This window comes from Aulonocara sp. 'chitande type north' Nkhata Bay, linkage group LG17 (genome assembly GCF_057382095.1).
Source record: "Aulonocara sp. 'chitande type north' Nkhata Bay isolate Kocher_YH1m ecotype deep benthic linkage group LG17, A_spYH_male_GT1.1, whole genome shotgun sequence".
Taxonomy (NCBI): Eukaryota; Metazoa; Chordata; class Actinopteri; order Cichliformes; family Cichlidae; genus Aulonocara; species Aulonocara sp. 'chitande type north' Nkhata Bay.
Genome location: NC_141360.1, coordinates 41,256,884 through 41,283,713, shown reverse-complemented (window position 1 = coordinate 41,283,713; position 26,830 = coordinate 41,256,884). Strand labels below are relative to the sequence as shown.

The window sequence follows — 26,830 nt, the reverse complement described above, 5'->3', positions numbered from 1 at the left end:
TGAGTGGCACAGCATATGGATGCAACCTTTGTGACAGCCTCTGTGTATCACCACGTATCAGCGTTGATATTCCCAGTCAGATTCCATACTGGTCCAACATTATGTCAAACGCTGGCTCCGCATGACTGCATCTTCAGCGCAACACCAGCGTGTTTGTCGGGAGGAGGCGGGTGTTAGCCTCCTAAGCTAAGAAGAAAAAAACAAACTGGCGTCTCCCAGGACAGACTCTCTAAACCTCCTGCTCGACGTGCACAACAATGAAACCGATGATGGCAATAAAAATCCCTAAAATCTGAGATATAACCTGGAATCCAAGTTATGACCTAGATTTGTCTCTGTGATACTGAAGCAGACGACAGAGTTTTGATTACAGCAGCACAAGTTTAAGGTGAGGATCTCGCCGCCTGGCTGCCGGCTGATTGGTTGGAAAAACCCAACATATCTGCACATAGTCACGGATTTCCTTCCATATGGTCCAACCATCTGCCTCAGTCAACAGCATCTATAAAAGCAATGTAAACGAACAACTCTATTATTAGGCTAATATGCATAAAAACAAGAGCACACCGAGGTGCAACTTTGGTCATTTTTTCCTCTTTTATTCCACAAATCTTGTTGAAACTGCCGGAAAACGTTTGTAAAAGACACTTTGTTGCAAAGCAGAATTTGCTGGGTCACGTGACCGATAACGTATACGGTTTAGGAAAAGCTGCTGCTCGGGGTCATTGTCAGACAGTCGGATACTTGGGAGAGAGTTCCTTTTCTTTTCTCTGAGGTGGCGGCAACAGCATCAGAGGAAACGCTGTGCAGAACAGCAGCTCCTTGAGATGCGGAGGGGATCGATCTCTGTTAATGTCATATGGCACAGCACCCAGAGGCAGCCGCGTGGTACTGATGACAGTGTAAAGCCTTGCCTTTGGCGGCTACATGCTCGGTGCTGCCGAGCTGTGATTTGAAGTTCACATGTAAAGGCTGGCAGACAGACAGCTCTCAGTCAGGCAGTCAGGCAGTCTTTCCACAGGGATGACAATATAGCTGTTAAAAGCATACGATAGCTCCTAATCTCCAACACATTCACGGGGATCTCGGTGCTCTGCAGGACTGATGGACAAAGTACTGACAGAAACACACACTTCTCAGAAATGTAATTGGCTTCTGCAGAAAAGTGCGCACCACGTTTTGCAGAACAACAACTTATAAGGGGAACACACCACGTCCTGCAGAACGCCATCTCTAAAAATAAAGGTAAATAACAGCTTGCATTACCTTTGCTGCAATAAAACATTTTCAATCACACATCACCGTGTAAGCATCCTGTTATTTAAGAAAAAAAATCATCTTACTCACTTAATCATTCTTCAAATATTTTCTCTGAGCAAACAGAACAATGAGTCAGCAAAACTTCCTCCAGAACAAACTCGCACCAAAGCCCAACATTTATCAATAGGCTTCATATCAAAGTAAAACCACTGTGTCGATACGAAAACAAAGGCCCAGTGGCTAAATGATGATTTGCAATGATAAATGGTCTCAGACATCCACACTGACCTATATTTTCTGTCCTGAAAAAATAGGCCAGAACCCAAATTAAGGGCCAGCAGGGGCGACTCCATGGATGTAAACGCCATCGTCTTCAGAGTAATTGTGGGGTGTTAGGCAACATCGGAGCAGCCTTGGGTGGAGAGACGTAGCCTGAGGGCAAAGCTGCTGGCATGTAAATAGTGAGAATAGAAGCTGAGATGACAGCACAGACAGTTTTATTTGGCATTAGACACCAAATTAAGGTCTAAAGGACAACAGCCTGGATGTCAGGATACCAGTGCTCACATCACGTCAGTAAGTAGGCTGATTTCCTTAATTGCCGGGGGAAACATTTCTGTCTTTTACATCACTTTACGTGGCTCTATGTGGCATCAGCCCAGTGAGATTTCACCTTTTGCAAATTTGTGGTCGTTTCCACAGTTTTCCTGTCTTTTTTTTGTTTTCTTGTTTTTTTTTCACAAACAGGACCGACCTCTGAGAAGCAGAGAGCGGTCGGCTTTTTTGTTTTTAAATCAAAAACATTCACATGTACACCTCACACAAAGTGGTGTATCGTTTAACACGGTTGGTAACCATGTTACTCGCCTCGTTCCCGCTGCACACGATACAGGAAGCGGGCCAATTCATGCAGTCATGAAACGTGACTCAACCCCTAATCCTTTTAAAACCCCGTCACCGCCGTGCTCTACATGACAGGCGCAAAAGTCCACGTATTTCCCAGCACAACTTTTTTCCTTGATGAAGTCTAATTTGCAGACCAGGTCAGATTCAAACTCTCTGCAACACTGAAACAGGGTCTGTGCTGATCCTGTTCATCGGTGGGCTAAAGTAGGCCACGCTGGTATTACACGCATACGGACCAGCCAATCATTATTCTTTCAGTCTGAATAATTGGTTGTGTGTGTGCGTGCGTGCGTGTTTGTACCATCTGCTGCTCTGCACATACACACTCCTGCCCATCAGCTGAGTTTAGCAGCAGGAAACAAGCCACCAACACTTCTTAAGCTGCAAGTGGAGGTAATGTCATGAAACTCTTCTGCTTTCATCAAATTCATTTTAAATTATTGATCCATCCCTGCTTTCTCCCACTTTTCTTCTCCCCTCCTGTGGAAGGGGAGAAAGTCTAAAAATAGCCGGTGAGTGTCGGTGCCTAGAAGTCTTTCCATGTTCTCCCAGTCTGGCAGCGCGAGTGAATTCAGACGAGCCTCCTGCAGCTCCCACAGCCGCTGCGTCTCATCTCATGCACAGCCTCGCACATCCGTACCGATGTGCATACGCATGCACGGCCGTACGTGCGCGGGGCACACGCTATACATTTAAAACACGTACCTGCTATCACGCAGTCTCTCACACACACACAGAACTGTTTGCCCTCAGAGCTCGAGTGCTGTGTCAGTCCGTCGGAGAGCTCAGCGAGCAACCCCCCCAAAGATTCCCACCTCTCCGTTTATAAACCACCGCCATCAGCATAATTCTTCCTCACATACCTGCCTGCCACACCCTGTCTCAGTTTGCCCCAGTTCTTCACACTTTAGCCAAAAAGACTCTATTTTAAAGAAACAGCAGTTAAGATGATGCATGGATCGGTGCCACAGCATCACCGTCAGTCCGGTGAAAACAAGAGACGACAGAAAGAAAAGGACTGAAACTTTTTAATGACCGCAAAAGCAACAGTGTGATCTCACTGAAAGCTGAGAACAACACCTTTACAACACGTGGGCTTGAGTGAATGAGCAGAGAATAACCACAGTTTGGCCTCCACACGAGGAGGCCTCAGCGTCCTGCTGCCACACCAGCAACATCGGATTAACAAAAGCACACCAAAGGGGTTATTTTTTTCTTTTTGAAGATAATGTTCAGTTTTCCTCCCATAAAACCTGAAGTGTAATATTCATAGGTCACGATCACAGCCAAAACCACTTACCCCCACCAAACACAGATACTTCTGCTTTGGCAATCCATTGGTGTTGTGACCTGGGGAGCAATTATGGGAAAAATTCAAAAAGAGCTGGAAGCAGGGCATGACATCGCGGCTGAGCGACAAACGACTCCAGAGCAAAGCAGCGGAGCGCCGACCAGAACTGTGCAGCCTCTGTTGACATCTATAACCAGAAATCTAAATGCAAACGAGTTTTACCGACACGTTGCAGCTCACTGTGTATCAGTGTTGTTGTGGAGACCTGGGATAAAAACCACGAAGCCATCCTTTCATATCCAAACTGCTTATTCTTAGTTTTTGTTACTACATACGCCTCTATTCCATCCAGCTTAATGACGATGCTGTAAAACAGATAAACACTCGTGCACCTGTTACTGCTGCTAATATAATAAAGAACAGGGTGCATCACAACCAGCACCAACTTCAACCTGAACAGCTCGATAAAGTCCGGACAGCAGGAAGTCGAGGGACTCGCGCCATGCAAAACTGGGGTTTAGTGTCATACCTGAGCATACGTGCAGGGGCCAGGGATCGAACGACTAACCCTGTGATTAGCGGACAACACGCGTTAACACCCGAGCCGCTGCCAGCAGGAAACGGATAAAAGATAACAAAGAGTTTGAATATTCTGTGTAAAAAGAGCCAATTTACCAAAGTCATGAGGGTGAGACGAGAGAGAAAGGGAGAAAGGCTGAGAGATAAACAAAGTGTGAGACCCTAGGGTCCTCTCAGGAGTGCGAGTGGAGGAGTGTGGGCTCTCTAATGATCAATCAACACCCTGCTTGCTGCCATGGCATCTGTTAGTACTCCAATGGCCTCCCGTCTGAGTGTGAGCCCGCTGCAAACTCGACACACAGCTGGTATCCAATCAAACTTCACAACTCGCAGAGCCCGGGTCAAGGAGCAATTCTGACATTTTGTCGAATGTCAGTGTTCAACCTTTTCTAAAAGTTCGACCACACGGGAGTTTGGCTCTGTGAATATCGAAGGGTGGAAATGGGAAGGAGTGAAAGGCAAAGGAACGAAATGAACGTTATAGCGCTGCTCGAGGGCGCTACAGCGCAGAGAGAGGCGGACCGATGACTAACAGGGGACGCTGTGAGACCTTCGCATCTCAGCGAAAAAGTTCCCAGTATGTAGAATAAAACTAACTTTTCATAATTGGACAAAGTAAAGTCATCAGGCTGCACGCTACACCTTACTTTCTTAAAAACCCTCCCAGAGTCCTCCTGCAGCAGATTTTAACACTGGCAGGAAGCTATGCCGAACACTGAAACCTGTCACTTATCTCAGACAAAAGGAGACACTTGCTCAAAGGTATACAACTGACAGGCACAAACACGGCATGGAAACAAGATCACAAAAAGTGCTTTCATCCATCCTCCAAGGGCAGAGGATCTCATGCTTCACACATTGCTCAAGACGTCAGTCTATCGGCAGGTTTTTGGGAAACAGTCGCGAATATTCATTCATAAATTCACTGACAATTTGGAGGCCGCAGTTTTTGAACTGTGGAAACAGTGCAGACAGAAAATAGGTTGTAGTTTATCGAACAGAGTAAACAGGACCGCGTTTCAAAATAAAAGACCTCCGTGCATCGTTCAATCTTTCCTCTGTTTCATTTTAAACAGTAAATCGTTCCCTTAATTGCAGCATGAATGTTGCTGTAAAACTGATATGCTGATCTATTAAGTTTATTGCTTTGTTAGTGGGAACAATCTGGCTGGAGGGAGCGGGCGAGGACAGGTAGCATCTGTCCCCACCTACTGCCTTGGCAGCATTAGCGTCATCTGCTAGCTTTGGCAGCATCTTGGAAGCACATCAATATGGCTTTATGTAGCCAGGGCCGCTAGTAGCTAGCATGCCAGTCACGCTCTTAGGCAACGCCTGCTCACAGCCTGAGCATCCACAGAGCAGCGAGCCAACAGAGCTAAGCGGAACTGAGCTGAGGCTGAACAGGGAGGCCAGGTCTCCGTGGACCAGGACCAGTATCTGTCATCTATCCACACATCCAAGCGTTGAGCCAAGTCCTGCGAACACTGCCATCATTGTCAGCTTTCTGTCTCCTTTTGCTAAACAGCGCTTCTGTTGGGGAATGCTGAGGCTCTTTAGATTTACTGATGCATTTGTGAAGGAGACTGACAGTTGAAGCATCTTTGATTTTTTAAGATAATTTCACTCGTAGGGCAGTGGACTACCCCGACGAACTACTGCAAACAGGCAAATAAAGGAAAAGAAAAACAAGCCCACCCTCGGGATTAATAACTGGGAGCCAGTCCAACAGGACACACTGGAAACACTGGCAGAGTTAATTATTCTAAATGACATGCTTTAAGCGCCACACTTACAAATTAGCGCCATTCTTCTTCTTTACACGCAGACGTGATGTAAATTGCAGTGAGTCAGACTTTAGGGCGCAGGAGAGGTCAGGTATCGATAGCAACAAAGCCTGTGACGTTCACGGCGACTAAATGGCTGCGCTGGCCGAGCATCACAGATCCTTGTAGTTATAACTGATCTCTGTGAGCACAACAGAGGCATGAGCCCAGCGCACATCTAGACTGGTCTGCTGCCAGCTGAACAACAAAGTGACAAAATGTATTGACCCGCGTTGCCTTTGCATTATCTTTCACGATGCTTAGGCACGCCAATTTTAGGCAGCTTCCTGAATCATATTTCCAGCTTAATACCCGATCAATCATCAGAGACTTGCTAAACAACAAAGTGTATGTCACAGAAAGGACATTTGCCATTTTTAAGCACAAAAATGGGAGATTAATTAGCTTTTTTAAAACTGCAGTTTATCAAACTGTCTTCTTGCTCTTTATTTATTTAGCAGAAAGCTACACAACATTCAAACAATTAAAAATAACAAATGGGCCTACACTACACCCCCTTCCTTGAAGGGACACTTTTTAATCCCACATTGGCAACCACAGGTAGGCATGGGAGGCTTTACGCATAATAGCTAATGAAACATTGTTTGTGTGGAGCCTACAAGCCCAACAACAGGCACGATCAAACAGTATGTGCAGTATTTTTGGCCTTTCTGAGTCAATATGTTAGGTTTGGATTCATTCAATTCAGTTTTATTTTTCCCAAAACAAATCACAACAACAGTCGCCATAAGGCGCTTTATATTATAAGGTAGACCCTACAATAATACATACAGAGAAAACCCAACAATCATATGACCCCCTATGAGCAGCACTTTGGCGACAGTGGGAAGGAAAAACTCCCTTTTAACAGGAAGAAACCTCCGGCAGAACCAGGCTCAGGGAGGGGCGGGGCCATCTGCCATCTTTGAGATTAAGCTGTGTGGGAGGTCTCACATACTGGTAGCAAACAAGGCAAGTTGACTATTAAGTAAAGATGTCACTAGAACTTATGCTCAGGGCATCAAAAACTCTAAAAATGCAACGACACTTGTTCTTCTTTGGTATCATAAACAGCATAAGCACAGAGGCAGAGCGAGTGGCGTAAAACTACAAGTGTTGTAGTCCGTCCTTACATGCAGACAGAGAACCACAAGAACAGGAAAAACTACAAGCAGCACAACATAAACTACAGCTGAGGAAGTCCAAGGGGTGATGATCAATTTGCAAAAGGTAATATGCAACTAACACTACTGTGCTTTGAAATACAGCCAATCTAGCAGCGCTCATAACACACCTGCATTAATATCGGTTCAATGAATTCACCCCATGAGTCACCTCAACCAATCACAGCAGATGGCCCCGCCCCTCCCTGAGCCTTGAATTAATTTAATTGAGAGTCTGTTCATTTCACAGTAATAACATCTAAAGTATTATTCTTCTAATGTCAGGTCACCATATTTATTTCTGAGAAAGCTGGCGCCGCTGTTGTGAAACCAGCTTTTGTTCCATCGGCTGAAATGTTTGCAATGGCAACGTTAACGCTTATGCTAACACAGCGTAACAGTGCGACATTAGCCGGCTACATGGCAACCATCCTAACATCTCATCAACATAACATGAAGTCAACACTTTAAATAAATGATCTGCCAGCATGTCAGTGTTTTACAATGTGCTTTTACTTTAGGAGCTTATATTTAAGTACACAGGATGATCATTTTGTTTTGGTATTGAATGGGTAAGTATGTTGTACTGGTACTGGACCCAAGCTTCTGGTATCGTGACATCCCTGCTATTAACTATAGATTACCAATACTTTAATTCTGGTGTATTGATCAAACCCACTTTATGGAAACAGGGGTCTGAATCTCGGTGTGCTTCAAACAGACGTTAAGTGTTAAACATGACAGCTACACACAAGTCAAACGTAATTACTGGCTTTCACTAAAGCAATACATGCACTAGTAAGAACACTGTTGTTCCTAAATAAGCCCGTCCACAGCATTAATGTTCAAGAAACGAAGAGCCCGCACCACAAAAATGTGCTTACAGATGACAGATGATGTCCGAGTACTTCCCCCTGAAATGCCAAACCTGCTATTATTGTTTCTGTAACGATCTCCGACCCGTGTTGTTGAAACTGCAATAGACTGATCTTTCAAAACTTAAAAGGAATAACAACAGGAAGGAAGTGAAAGTCATTATTAGCAGTCACAGAAGGGAAGCATCTGACAGACGAGACTTTGTTAGATGGACTCAGTCAGATGCTGACGAGTCAGAGTTAACGACCAGCTGACCTAATCTGGTATCATTTGGTTCGGGTTCTCTTGGAGGGAACACTTAAACAAATCCTAATTCATGCTTACAGTGAATAAACCCCACAAATGACCACATAAACCAGAAGCAGCACACGGCTTCAGTGAACTGGTTAATGGAAAAGTTGCAGGTTGGTTACTTAGGTTTGTCCCATTAACACAATTCATTAAGGTTTAACCCTTTATGTGCACTGCACTGCTGATTCAGACAAAGGTTTTCTAAGTCGATGCCTTTGAGCCATCAAAGCTGTTACAGTGCTGGTTACTTATATTCAGAACTAACGACGTCACACAGATCTCAAATGTCAGCCTTTGTGTCGGGCAAAAATAATTAGCTGCCAACTAATAAATGTTTATTCTGCACAAATGTACACTGAGGAAAGTCATCATGAGACAACTAAAGACAGGTTAAGCTTTTCTTTAAGCGTGTGGGTGTTGGCTTTTTGCACAGTGCTGACTGCAGGAGGTGTGAAACACAGTTAACACAGGAAGTTTGAGGGTCGACACACTGACCAACTATCAAAAGGTCTGAGCTAATTTTACCTGCACTTTGAAACATGACCGAAAGCAACAAAAGGATGCTGCTTTTAACACTGCAGGGGTAACGCTGCCGCACATGGATCTGGTTTCAACCTGCAGGACCAGGATGTGGTGAAAAGTGGCACAACAGTGATGCAGCATCAGCAAAACTCACACAGGCTCTTTGCTCACTCAAAGGAGACTCCTCCTCAGTTGCCTGAAAGCATTTGAGTTGAAACCAAACTGCTGGAAGAGGGCGTGCACACAACAAGTGAAATCCAGCCAAAAAATCCGTCTAAAATTAAACTTGTATTCCCTAAACTGTGGAGGAGATGTGAGAACAGCACAAGGAAACTTAAACCCTCCTCCACTTCTGCAAACGCTCGCACGTTCTACATCATGTTGCTATGACAATTTAATTATAGTCTATCATGACTGCATTTTTGTTTATGTGTCTATGTGAGGCAGTTGGAAGATTATGTGTGAATGTGAAGTGGCACTCTTTGGCAAAGTACCTAATACTCGGTTGCAGGGAAAACAGCTCTAGCTTGTGGCGAGCGAGCATGTTGGTTTCACAGCGCGGCCAGAGCCCGTTTGTTGTGAGTCACAGCATTAACTCATTCAGCTCCAGAGGAAGGAGAATCGCATATGTCAGGGCTTCTCGCATGAATACATATAGAATAGTGACGCGCCGGTAAAACAATAGACCGCTCTGACAGCTGTAACCTTTGCGAAGTGTTTTGTTTCACGCTCGCTTCACCGAAAGCCAAGTCAAAGAAAGGGAAATTGGTGAGAATCAGAGGAGAAATGACTCATTCCTCATACGGTCGTCTGAAACTGCTTCTTTTAAAAAGAAACATAAAACCACCGCAAACACGAGTCCCGCCTGGCAGACAGGACACATTAACGTCACGGCGACTCCTCCAACGGGGGCCGTTCTCATGTCGTACCAGACCTCAGCACAGTATCTACGTCTCATCGAAGCCGCGGCGTGCACACGCAGCTCCGTGGCTCCACTCCAGAGAGCAGGGGGTCCGGATATGAGTCCAACCCCAGATCATGTGGAGAGGAAGTCGGTTATTACAGAGCGTGCTAGTGGTTTATGAGTTTGGTTTTAAAATCCAATATGAGAATTTGATCCAAGGGCAACTTTCGGTCTGCTCTGGTCAGCTCGGCGGCTGCACACGTGAACCATCCAATAGCACCTCTTTCAAGTCAGCACCGAGCAGCAGACCAAGACAGCTGGCCTAACATGTAGCTACAATACGCTTAAGTGATAGCCGACTTATGAGCAACACTGGATATGGATGTGAAGCACGGGTTACTCGATTTCCCATATTCAGAAAAAGGTAGAAACCGATGTTGTTCTTCAGCGGCTGCAGTCGTTTCCCAGGATAGTCCCACTACAGGAATGTCTGACCGCTGCAGAGGGCCGAACAGTTAATGCAGCCTGCTGACCCAAGCACCATCTTTCTCCAAACAATCCTCGCGGGGTCACGGTTGCCAGAAAAATGTCTACATTGGTGAACTCGTGCTCAGGCAAATCTGTCAAATAAATGAAGACTGTAGGACGCTAACAGTACGATATTACAGCTGCTAACAGCTACTCCCAGTTTCACTTTTACAGCCAAACCGGGTCATGACCTCCTCTCGTCCTTAGGATCTTGACAGACTAAACTCTGAATCACATAAAACCAAAACCATAATGAGCACCCTCATTGTTCGAGTCTGGACTCATGCAGGAGTGAAGTCCTGTGGTGCCTGCTGTTGCTCCAGTGTATTTACAAACTACCCCATCACACACGCCGTCCTTTCTGCGTTACAATTACTGGTGTTACAAACTGAGAAAAAACGTCTATATCAGAAAGCACAAGATGACTTTGTCACATGTCGGTGAAATGACCATGAATTCTCATTTTCCAGCTAAGGTCGTCTCTTTGCACGAGCCCACACACTTTCTCTAATTTCTTGTTCCATCATCCCACAGTATCTGTTACTTCACAAGAGTCTGCACATTTGACTCTCGCAAGAGGCCTTAGGGTCAGCACGAGACGCAGGGATCCAATGATTAGCAGACAGGACTGGAACAGTTTAAAGGCTACAGAGTCAGAAAAAAGGAATCTGCAAGTGAAAGAAGACTATTGAGGAAGACCCTAAAAGCAAACTTTCACTTCCATTTATGTACTTAGTGACAGAGCTGGGGGAAACTGCACTCAGATAAAATGCAGTATACCTGAGCTTCATTGGAGCAGTACACATGTGCATCCTGCATGCGTTTATTAAGTTAGGAAATCAAAAGGCATACTCGTCCTCTCAGTTGCTGGAAACCAAAAATGCTTCTTTCTTACAGAAATGAGCCAGAGATTCACGGGCATTTTGGTACAGACACGTGTTAAAACTGAATGGTTTAAGGTTAGAAGTTGTCCACGAAATGCCACGTCAGGCTTTCATTAACTGAGCAGAAAGGGAACAAATAAGTAAGCAGTTCATTTATGTTGTTAAACAGGAAATTAACAGGCTGATAATTTGATCACAGCTCTATGAATCACGCACAACATTAAAGTTTTATAAATAAGTTGTGCGCACACAGGCTGAAAGTTATAAATGGAAGATCACCTACCCTCATTTTCAGATGTTGGACACGCCACCTGTACAACCAGATCAAATGTTCTTTCTGGATTCTCCCTGAAAAGAATGAAACAGTGTTTACTGAGAGCTGAGGGGGAATAAAAGCAGGTGTTACATCCACAAGCTCGGGCACAAAGTGCGCACAGCCGCTGGGTCGCCTTCCAGTGCACAGGTATGCAGGTGTACCCACTTGTGCCATCGGAGCTTTGGATTGAAAGAAAGACGGGCTCTTTGATCTCTAACGTTATCGAGCTCAGGTCACGGGACACGGCTCGTTCACGGCACCGAGCGACCGGTGTCCGTCTGCTCGGCTAGCGGAGCTGCTAATTGGTGGTCAGCTAGCAGACACGCCGACAGACTGACCCAAATGCGGAGCAGCCAGCTGGCCTCGCTGTTAAAGCCACTGCTGGAGATGATGGCTCAAATTACGCCAGACATTCCTTCGCATTTACGCACGCAGCTCCCGTTTAGCGTTATTCAAGCACGCGTTAGCCTTTAGCATAGAAGCGACAGCAGAGAGGACAAACACTCGGAGCTCTTACTTTATCCTGCTGTCCATGGTCTAGTTACAACATCGCGACAGCTCCGTGCTGTCGGGGGGGCTTTGCTCTGAGGGCTGTCCGACAGTATTTCCACCTCGTCCTTCTTTCAGCCTCAGCCCGTCTCTGCTTCGCGTTTATCGGACACTGTTCGGAAGGTGCCGCGTCCGCATGCCTGGAGGTGCGATATCGTGGCAGTCGGTGCCGTCTTTCCTGCCGCTTATGTGGCCTAAATCCACGATTCAGCGCCTCCGCGGCTATTTCCCACAACAAACACCATCCAGGAAGTGCTGTCAAAGATTTGGTGACGTCAGCGCGTCCGACGAGCACCTTGGCTGCTGCAGTGAGCGGCTGCTGCTCGTCTGCCCGCCGGCGGCTCCCTGCACTTACGCTGAGTAACAAGCGCGATGCGCACAGCAGGCCTGAGCCGTGTGATTCACGGTTTTGGTATTTTTTTTCATTATTGTTATTATTTTTAAACGGCTTTCCCCACGAGACTGTGTTATTAGTTCAATATCTATGGCAGCAGTAGCTTCAGTGCGGCCCTGGGAGCCGCTGAGGGGGCTAAAAGTAGAAAAACAACTGATTTTGTCCAACAAACACGGATATAAGCTACAAATAGTCTTTGTTTTATTTCTAACTAAATGAGCGTAAAGATTTTTAAAAAGTCTTCAGTACCTTAAGATAATGAAAACAGTGAAATAGTCCAAGTTAAACACACACATGGTTGATAAGTGTAAGGCTGAGAGAATAAAAAAGTCTGTTTTTAAACTGACCTCAGGTCAGCGGGCAGCTTACTTCAAGAACAGGACCACAGTACCTGAAAGTACCCTCAGCACGGAGGTCTGACTCTGAGAACAGTCCAAATCTGCACCTGATGACCTGAGATGACTCATTGGGTTATAAACAGTGAGCAGGTCAGAGATGTGCTGCGGGGCCAGACTATCGAGAGCTTTGTGAATTAGGAATTCTAATTCATAAATTCTGTGTTGAACTGGGAGCCAGTGGAGTGCGTTCAGTACTCGGATAATATGTTAATATTTCCACTTTTGTTTAAGGACTCAAATGGAGCGTTAACATAGTCAAACCTGCTCGATGTGAATGCACGAGCCAGTTTCTCTGAATCAATTTGAGATAAGAAGAGACAGAGATATATTTCCTCAGAGAGGAAATACATCTGTCTTGTTTCTGTTCAAGAAAACTTTCTAGATCTCCAACAGTGAATGTCATCAGTGCTTATTAGTTTGTGAACAAGGGTTAGATCATCAGAGGAAAGCAGCAAGTGCAACGTGGTGGAATACATTATGATTCGTTACGACAGAACTGAGCAGGAACGTGTAACAGTTAAAGAGTAATGGACCAAGAACGGATCCCTGTGGAACCCCTGACTGAATTGTTATTTGTGCATATCTAAAGCTACTAACTGAAGTAGTAGCTGCAGGTGTTTTGGTTCTCGAAATGTGCGCTGCTTGTTGCTGAGCTGGGACTATTCAGCATATTTATTATATTTGCAGACAAGAGTGACTTAAACCAAAACGACTCACCCAAAACCACAAAAGCCAAAACAATCGGCTGAAAAATGCAGAAACAGTCAGGAGAGCTGAGAAGACAAATCTCTGTGGGTTTGTTACATATGATAAACCTGTTTCACATCATGCATACAGTGACTGGATGCATTGTTACTGTATTATTATTACACCGTGCACTGATAAACTGTGTGCTGCATGCTGTGTTCATAACACCGGAAATGCTGTATCTTAGTCCAGCACAAGAATCACATGGTTCTCTAAGCTTATAATGAAGCTGCCAATTGTTGTCTGCTGTGTGACAGGATGCATACACGACGCACAGACGGCGGCATGTGGGTTTGGGCTCGACAGAAGCAACGTGACAATGATAACATCTTAATCTGTGCTAATGGCTCCTAAAGATCGGAACAGACTCTGAACCCTACAGCTCACTTACTGTTCAGTCTAATCCTGCAGCCCTGTCAGGAATAATTAATAGTTAAAAATGTAAAAACTAATGTTATCAGCACCATCTGCACTGCAGCCTTGTAACTTCCTACAACAACTACATCAGCAAACATACCTTCAGCTCTCTTTACCATTTTTATCAAACCCCTATGACAGTCTGCTAATTCTCATCATACCTTCCTGCACGCAGGTCCATGTGTCCACCTCTGGAAATGCAAAAACACAAACTGCATCTTTTGAGTACGCTGTGGAGCAGACGTATGGATTTATGCTTTATGGTCATCAAAATGTTTAGATTAGCCATCTCTTACTTCGGGGTTTATTTCACTATTTCTTGCCAGGGCCTCTCTGTTGGTAAACCTACGCACATGTAACTTTAATGTTTACAGTTAACACTGGTGCCCCGATTATTAACAGGTGACTCTTACTCAGCGTATGAGTAAATGCATCCTTGGCTCATACAGTTAAATCCACATCCACAGTTTTTTCTTATCTGGGTCTGTGCAGCATCACAGTGGAGTTTAACTAAAATAATTAATATGTGACCAACTTTTAGGCTTTCAGGTTTAATATGTTTCAATATGTTTTCACACAAGGTTTGCATTCTCCTTAATTACAGCCTGTGATGATGGGCTGTGTGGTAGGCAGGCCGGAAAGGTGGACCCAAGAGCAGGACTCAAAACCCGGAGGTTAAACTCAAAACGCAGTTTTATTGCTAGAAAAAACTCCTGAAAATCAAACTCACAAAACTAAAACTCTGAAGATGGGAACTAAGGAGCAAAACTGTGAGACTAACATGCAACAAACACACAGCATGTGGCGGGTAGGACACATTAACAATGCCACAGAAAGCAAAGGCAAACAAAGGGCTTATAAACACAGTGGCGTAATCAGGGAATAGGAAACAGGAGGGAGACACAGCTGGGACAAATTAGGGCTAACAAGACAGGGGGAAGTGAAACTGAATACACTGACATAGGACATGGCCCTTCAAAGTAAAACAGGGGCCATGTCTTCCTTCTCTCACCCCAACCAATCACAGCAGATGGCCCCGCCCCTCCCTGAGCCTGGTTCTGCAGGAGGTTTCTTCCTGTTAAAAGGGAGTTTTTCCTTCCCACTGTTGCCAAAGTGCTGCTCATAGGGGGTCATATGATTGTTGGGTTTTTTTCTCTGTATCTATGAAGCGCCTTGAGGCGACTTATGTTGTGATTTGGCGCTATATAAATAAAATTGAATTGAATTGAATTGAAACCAGAAACAATTTGCAAAGACTTGACACTGAGAGACAGACCGAAGACTATAACAGAGGGAACCAGTGAAGACGGCGATTTAATACTTGGACAAAAATCCTTTGCAGTCAACGACTGCTGAAGTCCCATAGACACAGACATCACTTCCTCCCTTGAGATGCTCTGCCAGGCCTTTACTGCAGCCAGTTTGTGTTGCTGCTTGTTTGTGTGTCTCTCTGCATTCAGTTTTGTGTGTCTGTGAAGGCTCTCCATCATCCAGGTCATTGGAAAGCATCTGGACTTCTTTGGGTTTCTTGAAGTTGAGTTTTCAAGATGCTTTTCTTTCTAAGCTCCTTGGATTCAGTTTTGAATAGAATCCTTTATTGGGCTGAGATCAGGTGACTTGACTTGGACACTGAAGGTTATCTTTGCCTGAGAATGTCTCGGGTTGCTTTTGCAGTGTGTTTTGGATCCATCTGCACTGAGACGTGGGGTCCAGTCAGTTTGCAGCATTTGTCTGAATCTCAGCAGAGAGTACAAAGCCTTGCATGTCACAATTCATCCTGTTACTTTTATCAGTAATAAACACATCAGAGCACAAACTGTTTCCCTCCTTCTCCATATTTCTCCTGTTGTTGTGGTTCAGGTTAACCTGTGTTTCATCTGTCCACAGTAACTGGAAAAACGAAGAATAAAGAAAAGTAACGGAGCAGATATGTGCCGTTCTTGGGTCTAACTATTGGTTTGAACCTTATTTTTTTACTTGCTGTATTTCTGTTTCTGAAGGCATCTCGATTGTAGGCCTCGACAGTGTTACCTCCAGAGTCTTCCTGACTTGGTTAGATGTAAAACATTTTCTTAACTATAGAAATAATTCTGTTCTCAAGTCCCGTATTGTCTTCTGTGGTCTTTCTGGCCCTTCGGTACTGTCGATCAGGCTGCTCATAAGGTGAGTTTCTCTTGTGTTTGTTGCTGTTGGTGGTTTTTCTTCTTCCTGATGAGCGCCTTTATCTGTCGCCCTGTTTCCTTGGGTCTAATACGTAAGATTACAATGAAAAAATCTACTTCAGATATTACGTCTGCCTCACATGTACAGGCCATGAATGTAAAAAAAAAAGAAGCTATAATACCTTTTGTGTGTTTTTAAAACAATGCATCATACGCACTGGATTCTAGCGGTAGAGAACACACGAGGACTTCTTCCGTGTTGGAGGAGGTGCTGGAAAAAGGCTTCACCTGACGCTCCGTGGTAGCGGTGAAGTAAAAACCGTTGTTTGTACGATTGATCTGTGTGATGAACATCAAAGAGCGGTGTTTGCACCTCCCACAACTCCACTGAAGTGTTTGTTGGTATGCAGCAGGTACAGCGTGGGGTTTGGTGTTATTGTGCAGAAGAGGCTGCGATGACTGGACTTTCAACTGCATAATTACAGAGTGTCACAAGTATGTGCAATAGAATAATATCAATGTCTCAGTGCACAATGATGTTACTGTTAAACTAGTATCAAGCTACTGAAAATGTCCTCAAAGTGCCACAGTAATATAAGCAAACCGTGTAGAGTCCCTATCCTTTTATATGACCACCATAATCTTCTCCAGAACTCTATATTAAAAACAATGCTTGTGAGAGAGATGAGTCATTGTCCTCTTAAAGGGAAATGCATGCACAACGAGCACTATTTTCATTCTAATGGGACAGGGTTTGTTCACTGCTGTAAACCTCGTGAGCTGAAGCTAATTCGCTTGTAATATCTCAAACAAAGCGAGCCCTCACACTCGATCACTTACTTGTCAAAGGAGCAGCTCTTGGCACTTGATGACACAGTAAATTCAGAACTCGATGCTACTATCTAAACTCTTGAGACACGTTTCAGCCGTATTTGTCTGGTGGTAACCTGGAACCAGTGGCTTAGATATACCTTCTTCTCTCCCCACGAGAGTGTGACGGGATCAGAGGCAGATATCTTCAGGCTGACTGGAAGGTAATTAAATGGCAGCAGCCTGGGCCGTGCTGTTTCAGGCATACGTATGAAATGATCGTGGTGGGGCTGTTGCCATGACGTTGTGATTTCTAAAAAAATGCAGAAATTTGTGAACAATAAAACAATAAAAGCCCAGATAATATTCATTTAAGAGTTCCTGCTGCTGAAAAAAGGACAACGCACTGTTTCTCTGTCCTTCAGCGATCCCAGTAATCTGTTACAGAACGTCTTCAAACATGTTTTGTCTACCTGAGGAGCGAGCTTGAATTGAAATGTCACATAGACGAAAAGACACAAGCAGGGTTCATGTTGGGACGGTGCAGCAGGGAGTAAATGCAGCCTGCAGCAGAGTTAACATAAAATCATTCTGGAGTCTGTTGCCAAGTGAATTTATAAAGCATCTGTTACATTAATCAGGTCGCTTTTACAGCATGAGATGATGCGCCAAAACTGCCAAATATAGAAAAGGTTTCGATGGAAAACAACGGGCCTTGGAAAATACATCATTTGTTTGGCTTTTGTTTAAATATGTCTTCCCTTCCATGCTGTGCGTGCAAATATTTTTATCAGTGATGTGTAATTTGTCTGAGGGTAAATTGACCCCACAATGTCAGTCAAAAGACACTTGTCAGGTTTCATTACCCATAATTGTGAAACAGGGGCATCATCAGTAGTGGCTTGCAGCAGCGGATAACCTTGAAAGGACTCATTAATGTCCACTCACCAACCTTGCAGTTATCCGTCCAAGGCACCATGTTACTTTATTATTATGGAAAGCTGTCTGCGTTTGTTCTGCAGCGCAATCACGCAAAGAAAGACAGCATGCTTCACCACCCATATACACACAGAAGTATATGTGTGGACAAACATTTTTGTTAATGGCTACAGAAATATCTGCTGGTGGCTTTCATGGTTAGCACTCACAGCAAGAAGGTCCTGGGTTCAGTTCCACCACAGACCTGTCCAGGGTGTGCTCTCCGTCTTGACCTAAGAGGGGGTTCGGCTCCATGACCCTGACAGAAGTGGGTGGATGAGTTCTTTAATAGAAAGCTAATTGTAGTCCCATGAAATAGATGTTGCATGTTTACCCCCATGCTATAGCAGAGGCTACAGAAAACAAGGCCTCAGTTTATCGGTGTGACACTGAATAATAACGCTCCAGCAGGTCACCACTTTTTCATTCAGGATTTGTGGGTTTTGGTGATCTTTCTAACAGTGGACTTGTACCTCCGTGTAGTGGCAGCTTTCTAACAGCAGAGGCGCTGCACGAGCCGGTGGGTCGGAGTTACGTGACGGTCACATTGGTGGCACGTGACCAGGGGCCGATGAGGAAGTAAAACACTTTCTGTGCAGCAACGTGGGGAGAGGCTGGATTTGAACAGTGTAGATAACATGAGCAGGGAAAGGCGCATTCGCGTTTCTTTCCTCACGCAGTGTCACAGTTGTTCTCTTAATAAAAGCCGCTCCCTGCTTGTAACCTGCAGATGGTTTATCGCAGAAGCATGTTTCGCAAAAACTTCCCGAGTAAAGCGTTTGTCTGCAGACTCGTTCTTCTCTGCTTCCACTTGAATAAACGACTCGTAGCGATGTCGATGCCAAAGCTGTCGGGAGAAAGCTCCGAGCCACCGGCGAACAGCGGCGCGTCACAGATCGACGAAGGCACGACAGCAGCAGACGTCAGCGACGCGGGGGGCGAAAACGACCCCTCCTCCGCGGGAAAGTTCACAGAGGGCGAGATGGCCATCCACAGAATCCATAGACTAGCGTGTGCGGTAAGATGCATCACTGAGACAGCCAATCGTGTCATGTAGCACAATCGGACCGCAGATCCACGGGTGATTAATTACACGCGCTTTACAGAGAAATGATGATAATTCTGGGACAGATGATGATGCAGATGATGAGATATTCACAGTTTTCTGCGTTATTCTGAAAATGTTTCACAATCTGTAATCATAGGTTTCTGCAGATTGATGAAGCTCTGCCTGTGTTTGATTCTGAGAAACTCTGCCTCTCTAAGACGCTCTCTTTATACCCACTCATGTCACTGAGCTGCTGCCAGTTGACCTGATTACTGATAAATGTTGTTTCTTTTTAGCTCCTCTTACTTTTCAGGCTCCAACATTTTTGTTGGAATAGTTTTTTTTATTAGTCTTTTCTCTTAAACACAGTAACAAGTTAAAATCTGACGTCAATAATCTGGAACAATACCAGCATAATGTTTTCAAACTGGCCACCGTGTGTTAGCAGCACGATAACCTGGCAGCTACGATGCATCTCCTTCCTGTTCCCAGGGCGGTGCCCCCAACCCTCCTCCACGTCCCCCGAGCCCTTAACCAAGTGACATTTAGGAAGATGAAACCACTGATGATTTTTGACTCAGTCTTTCCATTCTAACCCGAGATAAACATCTTAATTATTTTGCAGTGAAAGTGTAGGTATTGGAAAGAGGTACGAAACGGCGCCTGAACGTAGGAGGTGTCTGTGTCCACCTGTTATTGTTGTGAACTTTCACACAGAGGAGAATACCTGCCCGCTGCCCCAAAGAAATGATGCTGATTGTTTGTGCTAGATCCATCATATTCACCAAATCTCACTTGCTCTTCCATGGAGCAGAACCAGCGAGCTGTGCTGATGACAGCGGTGAATAGGTGTCATCCGCGTGCCTTTAGGCTTATCTGTTGTAAATATTGTGCTTCGGAGTGTGGATGAAGTTGAGGCAAGTTGGCTGCGACCTGAGGAGAGCGGTAGGGCCTGGGTGGGAAAAGTACAATACAGAGGGGGCCCAGCTATGCCAGCTTCACTATGTGGCCTTGCAATGGCATGTGAAATGACAAGCCGTGTCACCAAAGGGCCTGGGGCCTTTTTCCCTTTGTGGCCTGTCAAAGCTCACCAACTAGTGGCTCTCAGTTTGAAACAGACTGAGAGATGACATTTTGGAACTTCCTAAGGGATGGAGAGGAGTTCAGGCTTTTTCCACTTACAGAAGGTGTTTTTGTGCAAGACGAATAACTGCACCAAATAAAACAACGACTGTCTGTAAAGTTGATTTTTCACCATCCTGAAAATTGTCAGAACGACGTGCAGGTTTCAGGGCTACCAGCGGATTAGTCATAGCGTATTCTCACTACTGAATTGCACGCTAATTAATTAGTAATATCTTAAGAATGAGGGTGTCTTACATCTGTTTCTATGCTCAGAGGTCACCCAGTCCTCCTTCTCGTTGAACCACAGCAATCTGTCTCTGCATACGTTCTTAGGCACTATTTTTCTTGCAGGCGTCCTTGTGTTTGGGTGAGTATATGTATCGTATGTATTTCTGTGTGCACGGTTCACATCCCGCCACGTGTTTGTGTGTCGCTCTAATTGAATGGTAATATCTTCATTATGCTCAGGCAAAGAAGCAGATGTACGTTGACCCCTCCAGCGGGTATAAGGTGTTCACAGAGTATGCCCACCTTCAGAGAGGGAAGTGCTGCGGCAGCGCGTGCAGACACGTGAGCTCTTTGTTTTTACTGGTTTTTCTCCCTGTTTTTGTCCTCTGCCGTGTTTTTCCCACCCTGCACGTTTGATCCTGTCTGTTTCCAACGGTAACCGACCTCGTTTGTAAACCGTGGTTCTGCCAGAGCAGTTTTGACCAACGTTCGTCATTTATTTTCAGCACAAAACATGAAACGAAAGCAGGTTTGGTGGGTTGGAGCTTCCATGGTGTCGTAGAGGATGAGCTAACAGGGCTAATGACGCTGTGTGTTAGTTTCCAGGCTGCTTTCTGTACGTGGATGGAACCAAATAGAAATAAAACGAAATAGATGGTCCAGTACGTTGCATCAAAATATGAAAGGGCACAAACATGTAAACTGTCTTTATAACAGCACCTTTCAAGATAAGGATCACAAAGTGCTGCACACCAACAATCCACAACAAACACAACAGCCTATACAAAGAAGGATCGATGTTTTAAACAGTTAGTGCCGTCTACAGTCTCCTTCGGTCTTCAGGTTAGAGCGAAGAACCTCCGACGCCGTCAAAGACCTGCACGTTTTATATGGATGCACGGCTTCGCTACAACAATCAGAGCTCTGATCGCCGAGCTCGAGGACCGAGGAGCCTCACGGTCGCATTTTGGACAGCAAGTGAGACCAACGCACGCTGAATTAGTCCAGTCTGAGGACACGAAGGCATCATAATAATAATCCTTCCTGACGGTTCAGCTGAGATCACAGCAGTAAATATGGTTAAGATCAAATTCTAGGTTTGACTCTGTGACACAGACTTGAGACGTGAGCGTGACATTAGCAGAAAGGCTCATCTGCTCAGAGTTTGGGGATCTATTTTCTCAGCATCATTCCTGACCTCTGCTGGTTTCAAGTTTCCAGACTAAGGATCGGTGATGGTGAAATGCAAAGCTGAGCGGTTCATCCGTGTGTAACAAACCAACTACACAGACGTGTTGTGGGTTTTCTGACGGTGTCAGCCCCGCTCTGCTCATATCTGCTTTGCTCTGTCCCACCGAGTCTCGTTGTCCACTCTCCATCCCTGCTCTGGGTTTTGCTTTCGCCCCGTCCCATCCCATTCCGTCTTCCCCCCTGTCCTTATCCGACTCGTCCTTTTTTCCTTTGCTCGATCTGCTTCTCATGTGTCGTTCTCAGTGTGACTAAAGCTCTGCTCCACATGCAGCTGTTAACCGGCGCTAATTTATCTCTCGTCTCCCCCAGTGTCCATATGGCCAAGTCAACGTGAAGGACCCCGCCACGAAGAAGCGGTTCAATTCCCTGTTTTACGTGTAGACCTAACAGCCTCGTGCCAAGGTAACGCGCTAGGAGCCTGTTTGGAATGGAAGCCACCGCACATTGCTTGTCTTCTGCCTGTCGTTATTTGGACTACTTGAGTCATTTTTTTCTTTTAGCCGTGTAATAAATGATGAAATATGGGTAGTGTCTGTGCAATACCTATCTCTTATGAATCACAACTATTCTTAGGATTATTTTCATTCTGGCAAAATGGGAAAGGAGGAGAACGGATTTGTTCACTAGACCCTCATGCAAACCAGCCTTTTATCACATTTTTGTTTTGTTCTGTTTTGCAGATACTTGTTTTTTCCTCTCAGTGTCCAGTGAAATGCCTTTGAGCCTCATTTTTTCTTTTCTCTTCAAGAGTATTTAATATTTTGTAGTATTCTGCTCTTCTGATGCATTTACAAGGGTTGTGGGAGTATGGAGATGAAAAACTGAGAGTGCATTTTAGATCTTTGCCCTCCAGATAAAGGGCATATAAGCGAAAGTAACTGTAAGATAGTCAGATGGAGTCTTGTGCTCTTTTGCTTCGCATCGCTTGTTATTTTTTTTCTCTCCCAAACGTACGACTGCATGAATATTAGCATCATTTACACACCACAAGTGCTTGACTGAACTGTCTACCTTTGACTGAGATACTGTGTTGTTAAAAATAGGAAGGTGCCAGGGGTCAGCCCTCACACTTGGCTGCGCTGCTTTTACACCACTTGATGGAATCAGGCTGTTAGCAAACATGCCACGGACATCAACAGCAGCCCTCCCCACCGGACTTGCAGCTCAGCCTCCTGGCAACACTCGGCTACAGTGCAGCTCCCCGCGGCTGCTCTCCTGAGCCGCAGCCTAATGAACTCCTGGGCCCTCTCATCCCAGGACTGCAATAGATCAGCTCGGCGCTCACCAGCTCGCTTAGACGCACACATGCGCAGGCAGGCTCGCTCCATCGCAACACTGCGTGGCTCCTAATAGGCCGATATAGAATAAAGGTTGCACTTGACCGCGCGCTTCGTAGCCCTGAGTGATAGCGCTAGGTAAGGTCAAGCGCTCGTATAGAACTACCTATGCCGTGGAAAGATGCGGCGCTTGATTTGCGAGTGCATGTGGGTAGGCGGCGTGACGCCTCCGGGCGCTCGCCGGAAACCCAACGCGCACGCTCGTCCTTCTCCGCCCGATTGGGCAAACGGCATCGCCATGAGAGGATGTGTCTTTTCCTCGGCAGGTGGGTCCCAAAGGCAAGTGCTTAGCGATCGGAGCAAAGCCCTGTGAGCGGCTGCAAGGAGATCGGTGATCCCGACAGTGCTGGGGAGGACAGGTTCTGGGGACGCGTCGTCAGGCGGGATGAGAGGCGAGTTTATTTGGTGTTATTCTAAACCGAGGCAGCGGAGCGTGCGGCAGCAACATTTCTACAGCGGGACGGCGAAGGTGTCACACTCATCAAGTACCTGGGCCCGCTTGCCTGCCGCGGCTCTGCCGGTTTTGCCTAGGGACTCGTCTGTCACATTAAAGTAGATGCATTGCCATTCAGGGCCTCGGCGGTCCCGCAGCCTGACCATGAAATAGGCCAACTTTCATGTCTGCCTCATCCCTCCACGTCTTCCCAATCCAGTGATGGCACAGTTTGAATTTTTTCCCCTCCATCATCTTCCAGCCTAGCAGTTTGTGACTGAGACGCAAACAGCACACCTTCCACAGATTAGCAGAGAAATGCACTCCGGTTACTAATTCATCCTTAATTCATTAGCGTTGATTGAGTAGCCTGTGAAGTGCACTGGGACAATGAGAGAGAGCGTTCAGCTAGTTTCTGTGTTTAATCACTGAAACAAATTAATTTATCTAACGTTGATTAAAGTCCCGCCTTTTATTTGGGTTGTCTCTGGGTTGAGCTGCACCACGATCATTTTCTCTTTTACCCACAGTGCACATGTGCTCCCAGCAGCCGGTTAGACACGTGAGGCGACTCTCTCAGGCGTTTTGGACTGAACATGTCGGACCCTCAGCTGGAGCATATGCTGTACTGGAGCAGAGTGGCAGCTATACGCCGTGTGCCTTTCTGCAGGATGATGGCACTAGCTGCAGAGAAAGAGCGAGCTGTCCAGTTTGGATCTGTGACCAGACGTGCTCCAGTCACAACCAGTTGACAGGCCAAGCAGCAGCCCCCACCCCCATCGCACCCCATCTCAAAGGGGCACAGCAGCCCCGCGGCCAGTGGCCCCGACCACAGTCGGTTACAGCGTCTCCATCACTGCTGGCCGGAGCAGCCAGGAACTGACACAAGGTTGGCAGGGAAAAAAACTTAAGTGTCAGCCATATGATGGCTGAAAGGAACATCAGTCTCAGCAATTGGCCAGGCACCGCTCAGTATGCCTGCCTGCGTGTGTGTGTGTGTGTGTGTGTCTTGATATTGAAGCAGCATTTGAGCAGCCCCTACATCAACGTCTGGTCGTTCTACACAGACAATGTCAGCTCGCCTCGGGGCAGCAGCCTCCACAGTGGTCATATGGACAACCACATCCCTGTGGTAGAATTAGTGATAAAAAACACACATGGCCACTGAGTGACAGTCAGCGCACCAGATTCCTTTGGACAGACAGGGCTGCAAATAGCACAGAGGAGCAGTTTCTCCCTCAGACCGCAACTGGTGGTCAGGCTCATGCCAGGCCGAGCCGCGGTCGCCAGATGAGCCCAGATAAAAGCAGAGTCGGGGGCAGTCAAAGGCACTTAAGCGCCCAAGGAGCACTTTGGCCTGTTTATTTCCCTCCTGGTTTTGCATCGCCGCAGTCGTTCGTGATTTCTCATCTGCGCTTTGGACCCGACGTGTCGCCGCTTTCTTCAGCTGTCACGCCGTCTAACCTCCAGCTCGCTTCACATTACGCCGTCTTCTGACTCTGTGTCCTCGCTCACTGAAGTAGAAAGACGGCGCTTGTTTGACAGCAAAACGATATTTACTAACCCTCTCCTCGCAAACGCTGCTCTGCCCCATAAGGTTATGTAGTGATAAATAACATCCATCTATTATGTTTCCATGTCCTTTCTAGTGTGTCCAGATACGGACTAATACACGCACCATTCCCCAGAAGGATACCGTGTCCCCAGAGGTGCTGGGGGTGGGTGGGGTGCATGTAGTGGTAGCTGTTCTGGAGGCAGGGAGGGGAGGCAGGCAGCAGTTGGTGTGCAGAGAGCAGCGGCTCAGGCTGGCTAGTTAAGAGCTTCTCTTTCCTATCCTCCATCTGCCAGGGACTGGGGTTGTGATTTGAGCTCCAGCAGAGCAGAGCAGGGAGGAGATCGAAGGAGGGGTGGATGGCGAGAGGGAGGGGGGAGCGTTGCTTGGAAGAGGCAGAAAAGGGAAAGTGGTAGAAGCAGGATGAGGCGGGGGAGAAATGACCAGCAGGAGGAGACGTGGAGATTCTCGTATTATCCTCTGTGTCGTTATTTTCAGCCGTTCAGCATTTCGCCTCTTTATGAGACGCCGCCGGGGGGGGGGGGCGTTTCCCCTGTTTTGTGCATTTCTGACATGGCCTCTGCTTCAATAATTACAAAGTCACGTCCACTGTGAGTTTGTAAATATTTCCAGGATGTCTCACCATCCAGCCACCCAGGCTCATGAGACTGGGATACAGCTTTACAGTGCTTCACTCCTCCCTCTGTTCCTCCTCCTCGCCTCACCCTCTCCCTTCCCTTCCCACCCCTTTCCTTCATTCTGTCAGCGTTTAGCCCGTGGTTCCCTGCACCTCACTGGATCCTGGGAGAGCCTTCCCACCGCCTCCTCCTCTTCCTTGCTTCTCTCCTACTCCTCGCCTCCTCGCCTCCACCACCTCTCCTAGGCTCCTTTTCTGGCCATGCTTTGGGAGTGACTGAGAGCTCCCTCTGTGAGACTGAGTGTCACTTGAGGTGACCCAGAAATGATAACTCCAGATGAACTCTGGATGTGTGGTAATCTAACCACCGTGCCCTACAGCAGAGAGGAGCCAGGCACTCGGGGAGGTGCGGGGGTGGGCGGGGGACAGCCAGGCGACCTGCTTGGCGCTGTAGCCGCGGTTTCGCTGATTTAACCAAGCAGCGCCTGTCTGGGTATCGTGCTCCTAGCACGCTGTGTGTGCGCTCCGTGTTGTGCTACGCTGTGAAATAGATCTCAGTGTTGTTGCATTATTGATGAGATACACTGTGATGTCAACCCAGGCTGAAGGAGCAAAGCAAAATGACTGTTAGCAGTGTGGCACGTGATCATTTATGCCAGCGGTGCAGAGGTGTAATTAACTGTCACCCTTTGCTCCAGCCCCGGTGCTCGTTCACACAATATTCTATTCACTCGTAGTCAATTGAAACGAGTCCATCCGTGCACGGCGCGCCGCTCCGTGGGGAGCACGAGCACGTTTGGGTTATCTTGTTGTTTTTCTGGATGACCTCCCTTTCTCGTGTTAAAGATGAACGTGCACTTCAGGAGGAGCTGAGCGCTCCTTAAACGCTTTTCATTCTCGTACCGGTGATACCGTTTAATGCGCGATTGTCAGTTTGCATTTCAGGTGGAGAATAATAAGAAAGTAAGAAACCTCGCGCTCCTTGTACTTACCTCTTAAATTGAGAAAATACGGCCTCATTAAGAGAGACACAACCAAACCATCCTCAAAACATAAACACTATTAATATTTACTAAAATCTTGACATTATTAATTATTGGTGAATTTTTCATCAGCCTTTCTTTTTTTCATTAGATGTTGCAACACAAGGCCACACAAGGCAAGTGTGGAAGTCTACTTCCTGGCTGAACAGACTTATTATTGCTTTGAATTTTTATGAAGTTTGTCAGCTCAGCTCCTCAGAAAAGGATCCGGGCGTGCAGTGTGCCAGACACATATGTCTTTTTTGTCTTATTTGTGTTTGTAATGAAATGCATCAATAAAATTAGACTAAAAAGTGCGGTGGGAGTCACGTGTCGTCTTGTTTTAATGGATCGCACATTTTTATTATTCGTTTGTCGTCACGAAAATATGAAATCAAG

General features: G+C 46.2%; 2 protein-coding genes across 6 annotated transcripts in view; one reads left to right on the top strand and one right to left on the bottom strand.

Moving 5' to 3' along the window:
- The window catches only part of dennd1b (DENN/MADD domain containing 1B), a 92,156-nt gene extending 80,012 nt beyond the window's left edge, over positions 1-12,144 (bottom strand). For all 3 annotated transcript variants that reach the window (XM_086268427.1, XM_086268428.1, XM_086268429.1), the window contains exons 1-2: positions 11,861-12,144; positions 11,311-11,375 (exon numbers count right to left, since the gene is read on the bottom strand). In XM_086268427.1, coding sequence (XP_086124553.1) covers positions 11,311-11,375; positions 11,861-11,877 — 82 coding nt within the window. In that variant the 5' untranslated portion in view covers positions 11,878-12,144. The remainder of the gene's footprint in view (positions 1-11,310; positions 11,376-11,860) is intronic.
- Positions 12,145-18,406: 6,262 nt separating this feature from the next.
- lg17h1orf53 (linkage group 17 C1orf53 homolog) lies at positions 18,407-26,748 on the top strand. Of its 3 annotated transcripts, none has more exons than XM_086268434.1 (4): positions 18,407-18,816; positions 20,440-20,541; positions 21,760-21,852; positions 26,544-26,748. In XM_086268434.1, exons 1-3 carry the CDS (start codon positions 18,529-18,531, stop codon positions 21,829-21,831), a joined length of 462 nt encoding a protein of 153 aa, XP_086124560.1. In that variant the 5' UTR covers positions 18,407-18,528; the 3' UTR covers positions 21,832-21,852; positions 26,544-26,748. The 3 variants fall into 3 exon arrangements, with proteins under 3 accessions (XP_086124560.1, XP_086124559.1, XP_086124558.1); XM_086268433.1 differs by lacking the exon at positions 26,544-26,748 and adding an exon at positions 23,751-25,136; XM_086268432.1 differs by lacking the exon at positions 26,544-26,748 and adding an exon at positions 23,054-25,136.
- The last annotated feature ends 82 nt before the right edge of the window (positions 26,749-26,830 follow it).

Coding starts and splice junctions, on each gene's coding strand:
- lg17h1orf53 (XM_086268434.1), top strand. CDS start 18,529: ATGGTTTATCGCAGAAGCATGTTTCGCAAAAACTTCCCGAGTAAAGCG. Junction 18,817..20,439: donor TCCATAGACTAGCGTGTGCG/GTAAGATGCATC, acceptor CATTATGCTCAG/GCAAAGAAGCAGATGTACGT. Junction 20,542..21,759: donor GCGGCAGCGCGTGCAGACAC/GTGAGCTCTTTG, acceptor CGTCTCCCCCAG/TGTCCATATGGCCAAGTCAA.